The 17,780-nt window shown below is 44.3% G+C and overlaps 1 protein-coding gene across 2 annotated transcripts in view; it reads right to left on the reverse strand.

Annotated features, from left to right (window-relative positions):
- The window catches only part of ASTN1 (astrotactin 1), a 306,422-nt gene that overhangs the window by 9,942 nt on the left and 278,700 nt on the right, over positions 1-17,780 (reverse strand). For both annotated transcript variants that reach the window (XM_084851218.1, XM_084851217.1), the window contains exons 20-21: positions 15,764-15,899; positions 9,770-9,870 (exon numbers count right to left, since the gene is read on the reverse strand). In XM_084851218.1, the coding sequence (XP_084707344.1) occupies positions 9,770-9,870; positions 15,764-15,899 (237 nt within the window). The remainder of the gene's footprint in view (positions 1-9,769; positions 9,871-15,763; positions 15,900-17,780) is intronic.

Genomic DNA, 17,780 nt, shown 5'->3' on the forward strand with positions numbered 1-17,780 from the left:
TCTATAGCTGAGGATTGTTTTGGTGGGAACCCTTCCACACTGTCCTACTGTGCATGTCCCGGTGAGTTCCCGCCTATCTCCTCAGTTCTCTTGAGACTGACTAGCCAGGCCTCACGACTAAGGAGAAAAACGTACACCTCGGTACCAACATCAATAGCGACATCGATATCAAAGTGGGGATGGTGGGTGGGTTGTGCGAATACACAGATGACCACTCAAAGAACTACAGTTACAGGTAAGCAACCTGCCTTTCTTTTTCGTGGTCTCTGTGCATCACACATATGGGCAATTGACAAGCTCACTTACTGGAGGAGGGTAGGTGCTTTGTGGTGTCCTGTTGAAAGAGCGATAACAGGACCGCATGACCAAAATTGCAGACTTTTCGAGCTTGACCATCAAATCTGTAGTGCGAGATAAAGGTCGATGGTTTTGACCAAGTTGCGGTCCTGCATAACTCTGGTACCAACACTCCACGTTCAAAGGCGGTTGACGCTGAGATACCATGCGTCGAATGAACCTTAATCGGACCTGCTAACTCGAGACCAGCAAGTTCATAAGTCAGCTTGATAATGTGAATGATCCATGAAGCGAACCTTTGTGATGACACTTGCAGTCCCTTCTTACATCCCTCATAACACACAAAAATTCGCTGGGTCTTACGAAAAGACTCAGTCCTGCCTTTATAGAAAGCAACCGCTCGATGGACATCCAACGCATGCGGCACTGACTCTAAAGGCAATGAAGGAGATGGATAAAACTATGATAGGACAATGTCCTGATTAAGTGGAAGTTGGGCACTGCCTTAGGTAAAAAGCAGAAATCAGGATGGAGGTCTACCTTACCTTTATGAAAAGCTAGATAAGGTGGGTCGATTCAAAGGGTGCACAGTTTGCTGGATCTGCGAGCCATAGTTATAGCCACCAGGAAGGCAACTTTCCATGAAAATAAGCAAAGATCAGTCTTTGAAAGAGGTTCAAAAGTATTAGCAGTTAAAGCTTTGAGAACTACTGACAAACTTATTGAGGAACTGGGACTCTCACTGGAGGAGCAAGGTTCTTAACCCCCTTTAAAAACTGATGCATGAGAGGATGAGTAAAAATAGAAAAGCCTTGAATTGGTCGATGTTGAACAGAAATGGCCGCCAGATACACTCAAATCAAAGTAAGCGTCAGTCCTTTTTGGAACAACGGATTGAAAAGGGTAAGTATCCCTTTAATCGAATCTGACCAGGGATCGAAGCTGTTATTCTCTGCAAATTTTAAGCATGCATTTACAAGTCCTTTAGCACTCAATGTGTGCCAGTACTTTTCATCCACTGACCCAAAAGGCAGAACAATGCTCCAAACATACACCGGTTTTATGCTGCTCTGTCATGGCTCGCGCACCCCTCCCCAAAGAATCCTGGGAATCCTAGTTTGGGGAGGATACTGAAAATTTTGTTAGAAATCCATTTCTCCACACGTTCCTAGCATTCCCTGGGGAAAAGTAATTACTATTAAACCAGTTTAAGTCTGTGGCACTGATACACTCATGCTCTCTCATGCTATTCCTTTTCTCATCTCTTTGTCCTGCCTTTGTTAATGTTTGTCAAAATATGCAAAGAAGGTTCTGGACATGAGTCATGGATCTGTGCTTTACTTCATCATTGTGTATGACATTCTGAGATATGGCTTTTTAACGCTAGTAGTTCGAACACGTTCGTGTGAAAAAGTCTTTCGGTGCTGCTCCATTTCTCATGTATCCTGAGAGGACCACAGTGTGTTCCCCAACCTTGGAGCAAGGTATCAGTCACAAGAATCCCCGATGGAGATGATGGAACAAATGGAAGACCCTGAAAGAGGTTGCACTGAACCATCCACCACAACAGCGAGTCTGCAATCTTGTCCGGTATTGTTAACTGAACCCACCTTGTGTAAAGACCCCTTAGGAACCAGTTCTGTAAAGGACGCATACAAAGTCTTGCTTAAGCAACCACTGAGGCTGTTACTGCCATAAGGCCCAAAAGGCATTGGGTTTGAAAAGCTGACATTTCTCCATTTCAAAAAAGCTTTCTTCCAAAGTATTGCTTTCAGGCGGTCTGAGCAGTTGCGTCTGGCTTGCTTTGTAAAGCTCATGCAGTGAGGGAGGTCTTTACTACGTGTGCTTCCCCAAGACACAAGAGACAGAGCGAATGTCCATCATTGAGGGGTAATTTACTGCCGCACTGCACACATTTGCGGAATGGGGTTTTAACTGCCATACATGCCCCGCGGCGATCAGAGATCACAAAGAACGACAACAAAAGCCTAACTATACTAAATACTTTTTTTTTTAAGGAAGAAAGAATGTGAGAATAGTATAAAGGAATGAAAACAGAAAATACTAAACTACCTCAGCAATGACTAACGAGACGCTTAATACAGCGAAGTTCCTGATGAGGCAACCAGCTAGGCGGTCGAAAGAGAACTGAGGAGATAGGCCAGAACCTGCCAGGACATGCGCAGTAGGACGGGGGCTGGGGGGAGGTACCCAGCAAAAACGATCTTCAGCTATAGAAGCTTCCCAAATCGAGGCTCTGCACAGGCACAGAGCCCATATGTGTGATGCACAGAGACCAGGAAGAAGAATTATCATTTTTTTTCCTATTTCTTCCTTCCTCAAGTGATCCCAGCCAACCAGCCAACCATTATGTAGCTAATCAGATTTAGTAATGCACTGAGGAAATGAATCCTACTAGAGTGCAGGCAGTGCTTCCCATGCAAGTCACATGGGTGATCCTGGATTACTCTGAGGGTCAGTTTCTCAGCCCTTTTGCAATAATAGCCTTCAAGAGGGGAGGCCCTTTTTTGCTTTGAATGAAGCTTTATGTGGAACAGCTCCCCTCCAATTTAGCTCAGCACAAACATATGTTTATTCCTTTGTATGTTCATTTTCCACATTACCAGAAAATCAGATTTAAAAAACACACACGAAGTCCTCCAGGGATTTTCGGGAGGCATATGGATAATGTTATAGGTGCTAGCCAATAGATGCCCCCATTTAAGCCTAATCACTTTGAAAACCTGCAAAAACCACCCTTGTCTTCCCTGCCCAAAGCTCATCCCAGGAGAGAAACACTACATCTATCTTCACTTCAAGCAATTTAGGGTAATTTTTGTTTTTCACTGTGAGTAGGCTTTTTGGAGTTAACTTGCAACATAGTTCCATATATGTTGTTTTTCTTATGGTAATTTCATGTGCTTGCTGATCATCAGCCAGCAATATATGCCTTAAAGATGAGTTTGAAGAGCTCATTTGGGGCCCTGGCCTGAATGTTTTTTGAACCTTTTCTTTATTTAATAAACTATGTTTAGACTATACTACATTAAACAGGTATCAAGGTGATATATAAAGATGAACAAAATGGTTGCACATCGTATTATAAAATAGAAATAAAACAATTTTTAAAAGTCAGTAAAATGCAGGACAGACTGACTAACTAAAATGCCTGGGCAAACAGGTAAGTTTTCACTTGGCACCAAAAGGATAGTACAGTTGCCCTCTTATGGGGAGAGCATTCTACAACCAGGATACCACAACAGAGAAGGTTCTCTCCTTTGTTGAGGCTCTAAACACAACACGCCAACAGTTATTTTTCTCGAACAAGCGACCTTGAGAACCCATGGTTGGGTTGTTTGGGGGTGGTTAACAAGCCACACTGCATGGTTAACAAGCCACTCTGGCTGCGTTCAGACAACACGATAACCCACCCTGCGGAAAACATGCTGTGTTCAGGCAGCACTCTAATCCACAGTTCAACAAACAACCCACAGTTCAAAACAACCCACAACTCAACCACTGAGCGTGGGTTAGCGTGTTGTGTGTACAGCCATGTGTAACAGGTACTGTGAGAGAAGCCCCAGAAGATCTTAAAACACAGGCAGGTTGATACAGGGAGAGACACTCCTTCAGGTATCTGGGTCCCAAGCAGTTTAGGGCTTTAAGGGTCAAAACCAGCATCTTGAACTGGGCCTGGAAGCAACCAGGCAACCAGTGCAGCTCCCTCAGAATTGGTGCAATATGATCCCATCTGGCTGCACCCGTTAATGTTCTGGCACTCTAAACTAGTTGAACCTTCTGGGTCATCTTTAAGGGCAGCCCCACATACAACACATTACAGTAATCCAATCAGGAGGTTACCAGAGTATAAACTACAGTATCCCTGTCCAGAAACAGTCAAGCTGGAGGACCAGCTGAAACTGGTGAACAGTACTCCAAACCACTGAGTCCACCTGATTCCCAAGTGGCAATGCTGGACCAAGCAGTACCCCCAAGCTATGCAATTATTTTTTCAGTGGGTTCCTGTTGCAATTTTTTCCAGAAGCACTGAACACCTGCTTTAGCTGATTTTTCACTGAAATGTTTGAAATAGATGGGGAGACATTTCTGTATAGGTAATACTAATCCCCCCTTCATGGATCACTGCCTTGTTGTGGCGAAGGGGCTTGCGTAACTCAGTGAAGCCATAAGCTATGCCGTGCAGGGCCACCCAAGACGGACAGGTCATGGCAGAGGGTTCTGACAAAATGTGGTCCACTGGAGAAGGAAATGGCAACCCACTCCAGTATTCTTGCCAAGAAAACCCCATGGAACGTATCACAAGGCGAAAAGATATGACGCCGGAAGATGAGCCCCTCAGGTCGGAAGGTGTCCAATATGCTACTGGGGAAGAGCAGAGGGTATTTCCAAGTAGCGCCAGAAAGAGTGAAGCGGCTGGGCCAAAACCGAAAGGACACTCAGCTGTGGATGTGTCTGGCGGTGAAAAGAAAATCCGATGCTGTAAAGAACAATATTGTTTAGGAACCTGGAATGTCAGATCAATGAATCAAGGTAAGCTGGAGGTGGTCAAACATGAGATGGCAAGATTGAACATCGACATCTTGGGAATCAGTGAACTAAAATGGACAGGCATGGGCGAATTTAATTCAGGTGACCATCATATCTACTATTGTGGGCAAGAATCCCTTAGAAGAAATGGAGTAGCACTCATAGTCAACAAAAGGGTGGGAAAAGCAGTACTGGGGTACAATCTTAAAAATGATAGAATGATCTCAGTACGAATCCAAGGCAAACCATTCAACATCACAGTAATTCAAGTCTATGCCCCAACCACTGAGGCCGAAGAAGCTGAGGTTGATCGGTTCTATGAAGACCTACAACACCTTCTAGAACTAACACCAAAAAAAGATGTCCTCTTCATCATAGGGGATTGGAATGCTAAAGTAGGAAGTCAAGAAATCACCGGGATAACAGGCAGGCATGGCCTTGGTGTACAAAATGAAGCAGGACAAAAGCTAATAGAGTTTTGCCAAGAGAACATGCTGATCATAGCAAACACTCTTTTCCAACAGCACAAGAGGCGACTCTACACATGGACGTCACCAGATGGTCAATATTGAAATCAGATTGATTATGTCCTTTGCAGCCAAAGATGGAGAAGCTCCATACAGTCAGTAAAAACAAGACCTGGAGCTGACTGTGGCTCAGATCATGAGCTGCTTCTTGCAAAATTTCGGCTTAAATTGAAGAACGTCGGGAAAACCACTAAACCGTTCAGGTATAACCTCAGTCATATCCCTTCTGAATATACAGTGGAGGTGAGGAATAGATTTCAGGGATTAGACCTGATAGACAGAGTGCCTGAGGAACTATGGACGGAGGTCCGTAACATTGTTCAGGAGGCAGCAACGAAATCCGTCCCAAAGAAAAAGAAATGCAAGAAAGCCAAGTGGCTGTCTGAGGAGGCTTTACAAGTAGCTCACGAAAGAAGGGAAGCGAAAAGCAAGGGAGAAAGGGGAAGATATACCCAACTGAATGCAGAGTTCCAGAGAATAGCAAGGAGAGACAAGAAGGCCTTCTTAAATGAACAATGCAAAGAAATCGAGGAAAACAACAGAATGGGGAAGACTAGAGATCTCTTCAAGAAAATTGGAGATCTCAAGGGAACGTTTTGTGCAAAGACGGGCATGATAAAGGACAAAGAAGGCAGGGACCTAAGAGAAGCAGATGAGATTAAGAAGAGGTGGCAAGAATACACAGAAGAACTATACAGGAAAGATCTGAATGTCCCTGATAGCCATGATAGTGCGGTCACTGAACTTGAGCCGGACATCCTAGAGAGTGAAGTCAAGTGGGCCTTAGGAAGCATTAGTAACAACAAAGCTAGCGGAGATGACAGTATTCCAGCCGAGCTATTTAAAATCCTAAAAGATGATGCTGTTAAAGTGCTGCATTCAATATGCCAACAAATCTGGAACACTCAACAGTGGCCACAAGACTGGAAAAGGTCAGTTTACATTCCAATTCCAAAGAAGGGCAACGCCAAAGAGTGTTCAAACTATCGCACAATTGCGCTCATTTCACATGCCAGCAAGGTGATGCTCAAAATCCTACAAGCTAGGCTTCAGCAGTATGCGAACCGAGAACTACCGGAAGTACAAGCTGGGTTTAGAAGAGGCAGAGGAACTAGAGATCAAATCGCCAACATTCGCTGCATCATGGAGAAAGCAAGAGAATTCCAGAAAAACGTCTATTTCTGCTTCATTGACTACGCTAAAGCCTTTGATTGTGTGGATCACAACAAACTGTGGCAAATTCTTAAAGTGATGGGAGTACCAGACCACCTTACCCGTCTCCTGAGAAACCTGTATGAGGGTCAAGAAGCAACAGTAAGAACCAGACATGGAACAACCGATTGGTTCAAAATTGGGAAAGGAGTACGACAAGGCTGCATATTGTCACCCTGCTTATTTAACTTATATGCAGAGTACATCATGAGAAATGCCAGGTTGGATGAATCACAGGTCGGAATTAAGATTGCCGGGAGAATTATCAACAACCTCCGATATGCAGACGATACCACCCTAATGGCAGAAAGCGAAGAGGATCTCAAGAGCCTCTTGTTGAGGGTGAAAGAGGAGAGTGCAAAAGCTGGTTTGAAACTCAACATTAAAAAAACTAAGATCATGTCATCTGGCCCTATCACTTCCTGGCATATAGAAGGGGAAGAAATGGAAGCAGTGACAGATTTTACTTTCTTGGGCTCCAAGATCACCGCAGACGGTGACTGTAGCCATGAAATTAAAAGACGCTTGCTCCTTGGGAGGAAAGCTATGGCAAACCTAGACAGCCTAGTAAGAAGCAGAGACATCACCTTGCCGACAAAGGTCCGTCTAATCAAAGCTATGGTTTTCCCAGTAGTAATGTATGGCTGTGAGAGCTGGACTATAAGGAAGGCTGAGCGCCGAAGAATTGATGCTTTCGAACTGTGGTGCTGGAGAAGACTCTTACGAGTGCCCTGGATTGCAAGGAGGTCAAATCAGTCCATCCTAAAGGAAATCAACCCTGAGTGCTCATTGGAAGGACAGATAATGAAGCTGAAGCTCCAATATTTTGGCCACCTAATGCGAAGAGAAAACTCCCTGGAAAAGACCCTGATGCTGGGAAAGACTGAAGGCAAAAGGAGAAGGGGACGGCAGAGGATGAGATGGCTAGATAGCATCACGGATGCAATGAATATGAACTTGAGCACACTCCGGGAGAGAGCACAGGACAGGAAGGCCTGGCGTGCTATGGTCCATGGGGTCACGAAGAGTCGGACACGACTGAACGACTGAACAACAACAAAATACTAATCCAGAAAAGCATCGCGTTCAGTTTCAATCAGTTCTGTCTGTTTTCAGTGACACTGTCATATACAGTCTGGGCCAGAAATATCAGAACAAGGATAACTGTTTTGGCAGTTGGCCTCTGTACACCACCACATTGAAGTTGAAAGAAAACACACCCAGATGGGAGCAAAGGCAGGACTTTCAGCTGTAATTCAAGGGGTGTGACAAAAGTGGGGCACTAACCATTCAGGAAGTACAGCCAGTGGCATACACACACCCATCCTTGGTGGCTCATAAGTAATGGAACAAATGGCTGACAAGCAGCTGCATGGCCAGGTGTGGCCTGTTTCCTGGGTGCCCCATGACCAATCAAGCAGAGAAAAGGCCTGGAGGTGGTTCTGAGTGTTACATTTGCATTTGGTAGCTGTTCACTGCAACTCCCAACATGAGGCCCAAAGAGGTGTCCGTGCGAGTGAAGGAGGCCATCATTAGGCTGAGGAAACAAAATAAACCCATCAGAGAGATAGTAAAAACATTGGGAGTGGCCAACACAACAGTTTGGAACATCCTGAAAAAGAAGGAATTAACTGGCAAGCTCAGCAACAGCAAAAGGCCTGGAAGACCGTGGAAGACAACTAAAAGGGATGACCACAGAATTCTGCTCATGGTGAAGAGGAACCCTTTCGCAATATCTAGCCAGGTCAAGAACACTCTTGAGGAGGTAGGCATGTCATTGTCAACATCTACAGTCAAGAGACGGCTTTATGAATGTAAATACAGAGGCTTCACAACAAGGTGCAAATCACTGGTAGCCCTCAAAAACAGAAAGGCCAGATTAGCCTTTGCCAGCAAACACCTAAAAAAGCCTGCCCAGTTCTGGAATAAGATTCTTTGGACTGATGAAACCAAGATTAACTTGTACTAGAATGATGGGAAGAGAAAAGTATGGAGAAGGAACAGCTCATGATCCAAAGCATACCACATCATCTGTCAAACATGGTGGAGGCAGTGTTATGGCATGGGCATGTATGGCTGCCAATGGAACCAGGTCACTGGTGTTTATTGATGACCTGACTGCTGATCAAAGCAGCAGGATGAATTCTGAAGTGTATAGGGCTATACTTTCTGCTCAGATTCAGCCTAATGCTGCCAAACTGATAGGACGCCGCTTCATATTGCAGATGGATCATGACCCAAAACATACAGCAAAAGCTACCCAAGAGTTTCTCCAGGCAAAGAAGTGGGATGTTCTTCAATGGCCAAGTCAGTCACCTGATCTCAGCCCAATAGAGCACACTTTTCACTTCCTGAAGACAAGACTGAAGGCAGAAAGACCCACAAACATGCAGCAGCTGAAGGCAGCTGCAGTAAAGGCCTGGCAAAGCATCTCGAGGGAGGAAACTCAGCATTTGGTCATGTCCATGGGTTCCAGACTTCAGGCAGTCATTGACTGCAAAGGATTTTCATCCAGGTATTAAAGGCGATCCTTAAGTTTGAAATGATGTTGGTTTGTTCCATTACTTATGAGCCACCAACGATGGGTGTGTGTGTATGCCACTGGCTGTCCTTCCTGAATGGTTAGTGCTCCACTTTTGTCAAAGCCCTTGAATTACAGCTGAAAGTCCTGACTTCACTCCCACCTGGGTGTGTTTCCTTTCAACTTCAATGTGGTGGTGTACAGAGGCCAACTGCCAAAACAGTTAACCTTGTTCCAATATTTCTGGCCCTGACTGTAGCCAAAGCTGACTGGCTCTGTTGCACTGTGATGTCCTTGTGTTCATTCCATGATCCCTGATTGGCTAGGATCATGCAGTGAAGAAGAAAGAAGCCCTAATTCGAGGGATGCGGGTGAGAATGCTTCCAGAGCAGCAGCAGATCATAGTAACAATGGCTGTGAACAGCGGCAGAAGAAAGCAAACATTATCAGAGGCAGAATTGTTTAGGGAATATCTTGTGCCTCTCAAAAGCATTGTGTTCAACCCAAAACATATGAACACTCAATACAGCCCTATTATTTATAGATGTAGGAATAGGTTCCACATCTGCATAGGGATTTAAAAAATAGCTCTGTCTTTGTATATGAAATCCTTTTTTGCCTATAGGTGGGCCTCTGTGCCTTGCCCCTGTAGCACTGGGGTTACCTTGGGCCTTCACATCATCCACCACTGGACAAGGCGTCTTCACTGTCACATCACTTGATCTTGAACGCCTCCCTGTGTTATCCACACCCCAGAGTGTGAACCTGGTGACAGAAGAGAGAATATTGCCAGATATGTACACCATATATTTAGACCACATGAGCAACTGTGTTGCTACCCCACAACTGCCCTGGAGCTCCTGCACCTTTGTTTAATTTCATTTTTAAAATGACAATCATCCCTTTCTGCCACCCTGGGCTTCAAGGCAGCTAACAACTCACTCCAAAAACAATATGGAAGGCCACAGCAAACAAATTAAAAATACCGTGTTGGATCCAGACTCACTCATGCTTAGAGTAGACCCACTGAAATCAATAAGACTTAAATTAGACATGACTGGCTTAAGTCCTATTGATTTCAATAGGTCTACTCTAAGGATGACTAACTTAAGATCCAAGCCAGTAGCATAAACACCTAAGCAAACAAATCAGCAAAGATATGCAGCTGTTAAAACTAAAGCAGATCAATATTTATTAAAAGACCCAGGAGAACAGGACAGTTCCAATCTGATGTTTAAAGGATATCAGTGTAAGTGCCAGGAAAATCTACCTGTATAATTGTTACACAGACACTGCATAAGTATGTTCTAATTTTGGAATGAGGCAGCTTCTTAACATCTAGATCAGGGGTAGGCAACTTGTGGTTGCACTGTATGTGAAAAATACATATCTCTGCACAGAAGTACAGGAGGAGGAGCTTGGTAGCCCCATCGAGAGCATCTGGGTTGAAATAAATGGAGCAAAGAATAAAAGGAACCTGGTGGTCGGGGTCTACTACCGGCCACCCAATCAAGGAGAAGACAAGGATGAAACTTTTGAAAAGCAAATAGCCAATGTTTTAAGGAAGCATGATGTAGTAGTAATGGGGGACTTCAATTTCCCCGATATTTGTTGGGAGACAAATTCTGCAAAACATGGCCCCTCCAGGAAATTCCTGACTTGTGTGGCGGATAACTTCCTCCTACAGAAAGTAGAGGAAGGAACTAGAGGATCGGCTATCCTTGACTTCATCCTAACCAACAGAGATGACTTAGTGGATAAAGTAGCAGTTACAGGAACTCTGGGGGAAAGCGACCATGTTGTACTTGAGTTCTTGGTTCTAAGGGAAGCAAAAGCTGAGTGTAGTCAAACGCGTACCCTGGATTTTAGGAAAGCTGATTTTAATAAACTCAGAACAATGATCAGTACGGTCCCATGGCAAGTGACGCTAACAAGAAAAGGAGTCCAAGATGGGTGGGAGCTTTTAAAAAAGGAAATTCTCAAGGCACAATCACAAACAATTCCAACAAGAAGAAAAGGTGGAAGACAACAGAAGAAGCCAATGGGGCTTCACAAAAAGCTTAGGGATGACCTGAAAACAAAAAAGGACACATATAGGAAGTGGAAAGAAGGCCAAGTAACAAAAAAAGAGTACAGGCAGATAGCACAGAATTGCAGGGATGGCGTCAGGAAGGCTAAAGCTGAGAATGAGCTGAGGTTAGCAAGGGATGCTAAAAACAACAAAAAGGCTTTCTTCAGCTACGTGCATAGTAAAAGAAAGAGGAAAGAAATGGTGGTTCAGCTATTAAATAAGGATGGCAAAACGATAACAGATGACAAAGAAAAGGCAGAGGTGCTCAATTCCTACTTTGGCTCAGACTTCTCCCAAAAGAGGGTCTATGACCCCCCTGGCAAAGGCGAAGTACAGGCTGAAGGGGCAGGATTGCAGCTTGAGATCGATAGGCATATGGTCAAGGAACACCTAATTACTTTGAATGAGTTCAAATCTCTAGGGCCAGATGAACTGCATCATAGAGTAATAAAGGAACTGGCAGAAGAACTCTCAGAACCGCTGTCTATTCTCTTTGATAAATCATGGAGGACGGGGGAAGTGCCAGATGACTGGAGAAGGGCTAATGTTGTCCCTATCTTCAAAAAGGATAAAAAGGAGGAACCTGGGAACTACAGACCAGTCAGTCTGACATCAATCCCTGGGAAAATTCTGGAGCAGATCATAAAGCAATCCATCTGGAAGCACCTTGATAATAATGCCGTGATTACTCGAAGCCAACATGGATTTGTCAAAAACAAGTCCTGCCAGACAAATCTGATCTCATTTTTTGATCAAGTAACCTCCCTTGTAGACCGTGGGAATGCTGTGGACATCATATACCTCGACTTCAGCAAAGCTTTCAACAAAGTGCCCCATGATATCCTGATGAGCAAACTCGCTCAAAGTGGGCTAGATGAAACAACGATCCGGTGGATCCACAGTTGGCTACAGAATCGGACTCAAACAGTGCGTATCAATGGGACCTTCTCAAACTGGGGAGAAGTACAATGGGGCACTGCAGGGCTCAGTCCTGGGCCCAGTGCACTTCAACATTTTTATTAATTACTTGGAGGAGGAGGTGCAGGGAATGCTGATCAAATTTGCAGATGACACCAAATTAGGTGGGATAGCTAATACCCTGGAAGACAGAAACAAAATTCAAAGTGATCTTGATAGACTGGAGCGCTGGGCAGAAAATAACAGAATAACATTGAATAGGGATAAATGCCAAGTTCTGCACCTAGGAAAAAGAAACCAAATGCACAGTTACAAGATGGGGGATACGTGGCTCAACAACACTACAAGCGAGAAGGATCTTGGAATTGTTGTTGATCACAAGCTGAATATGAGCCAACAATGTGATGTGGCTGCAAAAAAGGCAAATGCTCTTTTGGGCTGCATTAATAGAAGCATAGCTTCCAAATCCCGGGAAGTACTAGTTCCCCTCTACTCAGCATTGGTTAGGCCTCATCTGGAGTACTGTGTCCAGTTCTGGGCACCACACTTTAAGAAGGATGCAGACAAGCTGGAGAGGGTTCAGAGGAGGGCAACAAAGATGATCAGGGGACTGGAAACAAAGCCCTATGAAGAGAGACTGAAAGAACTGGGCATGTTTAGCCTTGAGAAGAGAAGACTGAGGGGAAATATGATAGCACTCTTCAAGTACTTGAAAAGTTGTCACAGAGAAGAAGGCCAGGATCTCTTCTTGATCATCCCAGAGTGCAGGACACGGAATAATGGGCTCAAGTGTCAGGAAGCCAGATTCTGGCTGAACATCAGGAAAAACTTCCTGACTTTAAGAGCAATATGACAATGGAACCAATTACCTGGTGGGCTCTCCCACACTGGAGGCCTTCAAGACGAGGCTGGACAGCCATTTGTCAGGGATGCTCTGACTTGGATTCCTGCATTGAGCAGGGGGTTGGACTCGATGGCCTTGTAGGCCCCTTCCAACCCGACTATTCTATGATTCTATGGTCCTCCAGATGTTTTGTCCTACAACTCCCATCATTCCTCACCACTGGCTATGCTGGCAAGGGCTGATATGAATCTGGAGGGCTACAAATTGCCCACCCTTGATCTAGATACTCACTAGGCCTGTAAACTGAATAGCCTATTCAGAGCTGAGTAGGAAACTTGATACTTAGAGGAAAGCTCCTTTTAGACTATTAGGACTAGAGGCCTTAGATAACAAAACATTTCTGTTAAGGTATTAAGATCTTAAACCTGTTTCCAATAATCTCCTTTATAATAATACGACTTCTTTAAAACCTATAACATACTTTGATGTGATGATATAAAAAGTAGGGTTTTTTACATAAAAATGAAAAATGGATCCCAAGATTCTTCCGTTACTAATTCTTGTTAGTACAAGTCCAGAACTGAATCCACCCTAGAACAATTTCTGGTGTACCCTTTGTTTGCAGTGTATTGATCTGCTATAGATAGTTAACTGGCAGCCAGAGGCTTTCTAAAAATATAGACTGAATGCAATCAGCAAGGACCAAATTCATAACAATACCAGGATATGCCTACAATGCAAACTGAAGCTGGGTTTAAACTCGTTAAAACATGACAGCCTCCTCAGGGAACCTTGCGAATCTCTGTGGATATTGGTAATTTTATGCTATAGGTCCACAGCCCCCTTTTAGAACTTCAGCACCAATGAGTACAACTGTCTGCACTTGCTGTGCAAGGTGTCTATATGTCACATTGTTGTTGTTATTTATTCGCTCAGTCGCTTCCGACTCGTGACTTCATGGACCAGCCCACGCCAGAGCTTCCAGTCAGCCGTCGCCACCCCCAGCTCCCCCAAGGTCGAGCCCGTCACCTCCAGAATATCATCCCTCCACCTTGCCCTTGGTCGGCCCCTCTTCCTTTTGCCTTCCACTTTCCCTAGCATCAGCATCTTCTCCAGGCTATCCTGTCTTCTCATGATGTGGCCAAAGTACTTCAGTTTTGCCTTTAATATCATTCCCTCAACTAAAAAGAGAAGGGGGAATTATTTACTGTAAAGTTATCACTCAGATCTCCTTTCAGGGTCTGCCCACAGCTGAAGTGCTTCCAATGCAATCAAGAATGCTATACGGACTAGGGGTGCCACTCAATGGTAGGGACTGGCAGAGTTACATGCATACTTTCTCCTCTCTCTCGGGTGACCAGATGCAAAGGACAGTCTTTCTTCACTGTGCCTTTCCTCACTGTGTAGAATAATGTTGGCAACAGCAGCTTGTTATTCCACTATTTTGCACCTGCTAAAATATCATCTTCTAAGCAACTATTAAAGGAGAGGACTAAAAGCCCTGCTCAGTTCCTCCTTTGCAACTGATTATACTAGAGGCTACGTTTTTGGACCCACGGGCACATTTGGAATTTTGAAAGTGCTGTGGATATTGTAAAAAAATGGCTGCCATTTCACCCATCCATGAAACAGCTGCCATACCACACACACCTAGAGAGAGGAAAGACACACAGAGAAAAACATGAGCGGAGGGAGCGGACCACAGACACAACAACACAGGGAAGGGATTGGAGGGGGCGGGGGAGGAGCTAGACACACAGATCCAGGTAGGGGGTGGGGGAGAAACTACAGACACACTGATTCAGAGAAGACAGGGAGGGAACCACAGACATACAGTTCCAGAGAGGTAATGGAGGGGGGAACCACAGACACACACAGAGACCCCCGTGTGGGGATGGTGGACCCAGACACACAGACCTCAAGAAAGATAACTACAACACAGACACACACACACACTGATTGGGTCACTGCTCTACTCTTCCCCACCCTGCACAAAGTTTACTATTTCTAAATGTATTTGCAGGGTGAGTTCTGGTCACTTCACCTTCTGCTTGGCAGCTCATCTCAGCCTGGAGAAGTACAGAGGTGATAGAGGAAGTGAGAAGAGCATGCTCTTTCTCACTTCCTCTTTCAACTCCCTGTACTTGTTCAGGCTGGTTTGGTAGCTCAGGTGTCAATCTCAGCCTAGAAAAGTACAAAAGAGTTGAAAAAGGAAGTGAAGAAGAGCGACATCTTCTCACCTCCTCTATCACCTCTATGTATTTTATAAAGTTGAGATCACTCCCTTCCCACTTCTGAAGGGGAAGAAGGCAGTGAACATGGACACAGAGACTTTCCAGGTGCTGGAAAAGGCCTTCAGAGATGCTTTGTGCCCATGGGCACCATGTTGGAGACCCTAGCACTAAACACAATCCTTTCCCCAGCCATACCTACACCAATTCGGTAGTATTTAATTTTTTTAATTTTTGTTGCTCTTTTCTGATCGTGTGTTTAGTGCTTCCTATTGGTGTTACTCAGTTGGAAATAAAGAAACAACCAACCCCCAAACAACCAATCCTGCAGCTTGCCCTGGTATAAACCAGCAACAAAACTACAAGCAAATTAAGTCTGTAAGGGTCTTACATTGTTTGGTCTGAAGACCGAAACAACCTGCAGATAAAAATAAGCAGGGATTACCTCTATGCCTCTTCTCAGAAACATCGTCTTTGAACATCCAGCCTAAGAGAGAGTTCTCTGCACCCTGAAAGCTTACAAAACGCACTGTGAAGTTATCATTCTACTGTCTTATGAGTGCATGAAAGTCAGCTGCTAGTATCGTAACTCACATGTAGGTGGTATCAGGCTCCAAGCAGCGAATGATCAAGGAGATGGTTGTGGAGAGCTTGTCAGGCACCTGTGCTGGCATTGCGCAGGGTGACTTTGCTCCAGAGATGATGTCGTCCACAAAACTCAGCACCGTCTCTAGGGAAACAGGCAACCCAGCCATTATCTGATAATACTGATGGGACAAGCAGCAAAGACGACAAAGGAAAATGGAAAAGGGAAGCTGGACCAGGGGCTTAAAAACAAAGCAGCTGTGCTCTGCTTCTGACTGAGTCTCTTGGCAATGTATTTATTAATGTATTAAACTATTTGTACTCCCACCTTTCTGCCGTATTTAAATGGCCTTCAAGCAGAAATTTAAACAATCTAAAGAACAACAAAAAACAAACCCACTCAACAATGAGCAGAACTAAAATGCCAAAAAGTAACCAGAAATTTCCAAATTATTGTACATAAAAAACACTTAACAAGCACTGGATGGCAAGGGAAAAAGATCAGTCAGGTTTTACAGCGCCGTGAATTCCACAGTCTGAGTGCCATCACTAAAAAGGCCATATTCTATGTCCTTCACCTGCCACATCTCAGATGGTTGAGGAACGTGGAGCAGAACCTCCCCTGACAATTGAAGCAGATAGGCAGGCTCATCTGGGAGGAGGCAGTCCTCAAGATACCCTAGTCCCAAATTGTTTGGGATTTTAAAGTACAAGACCAGCACTTTGAGCACGGAAACAAATCAGAAGCCAATGTAATTATACACACTGGTGTTACATGATCCAAAAGTAGGGCTCCACTCAGCTGCTTTGCCACTGCATTTTGCACTATTTCAAGTTTCAAGTTGGAGCCATGGGAACATCCAGAAGTGAGTCTACAATTCATGTGGCATCCAATTCAGAACAGATGTGAGTGATTTTATTTGTAACATGTTCTACAAAGTGGATGTGGTGGGCCACAGAAGTTTCCACCACTGCTCCCTGGGGACCAGAATGTAAAACTGGGGTGGGCAGCTTGTAGCCCTCCAAATATTATGGCGTAGAACTCCCATAATCCCACATCATTGGCTATGCTGGCTAGGGCTGATGGGAGTTGTAGGCCAAAACATCTGGAAACAAGTTGCCCACCTCTGATGTAAAAGAACCCAAACTTGGTATAGCTCTACAGGCCAACATGGAGCAGATGCAATGGCGACAGAGAAGTAAGATTTCTTCACCATTGTCACACCTGTGGTCTCTAAAATGGGCTCTGTTATGGGATTTGTTATGAATTTTTCTACACCTGCCACAAATAACAGTGGGGAAAAAAGAGAGGGAAATGCAAGGAAGCTTGATTGCCCCATTATAACACTTTTGGTTACCCTGGAAATTCCTCAGATGGAAGAACCTTTGTTTCCAAATTTGTTTCAAATGTTGCTTTAGGCAAAATCAGTTGATAATCTAAGGATGTACTGAACACTTCCCCTCCCCACCACTTGCCCTGAGAAATTCTGCACATTTTATCAAATGTTTGACATTCCTTGAAATCTTTATGTGCTTTTCCTGTGGAGGAACCTCAAGCTCACCTTAAATTTTATCTCATATGAAGTTTTAATGGTAACTCTAAATGTGAGCATAATTATCAGGGTAGAAGGAAGGCAAATTCAATGAATGTACGAACAGAAATGGGTATTGTATTATCATGATGTACAGTGCAGAATGTAGTGTTTAATATGGAACCCAGGAACAAGTTTCCTGTCCATCTCAGCTAAACCTTACAGTATTGAGGACCACTATTCTAATTTACTTTTCTTTGATGGTACTACATTTCTTTACCTTATGAAACGATGTCTGAAAGGATTTGTAAATTTACTGTGACATGTGGTTTTCTGTTGAAATTCAACAAAGCTATATACAACACACATAAGAGAACTGTGCACACAGTCTAGAGGTTCCTTGCTTTCTATGCAGCACCTTGCACTGCTGAGAGGCAAAGCACTTTCAGCTTACATTACAACTTTTAAACTGAGATGGGCTGCCTCTTCAGCAT

The sequence above is a fragment of the Heloderma suspectum genome, chromosome 4, assembly GCF_057233095.1.
Source record: "Heloderma suspectum isolate Gila_16-S chromosome 4, 16-S_ref, whole genome shotgun sequence".
In the NCBI taxonomy this organism is placed as follows: domain Eukaryota; kingdom Metazoa; phylum Chordata; class Lepidosauria; order Squamata; family Helodermatidae; genus Heloderma; species Heloderma suspectum.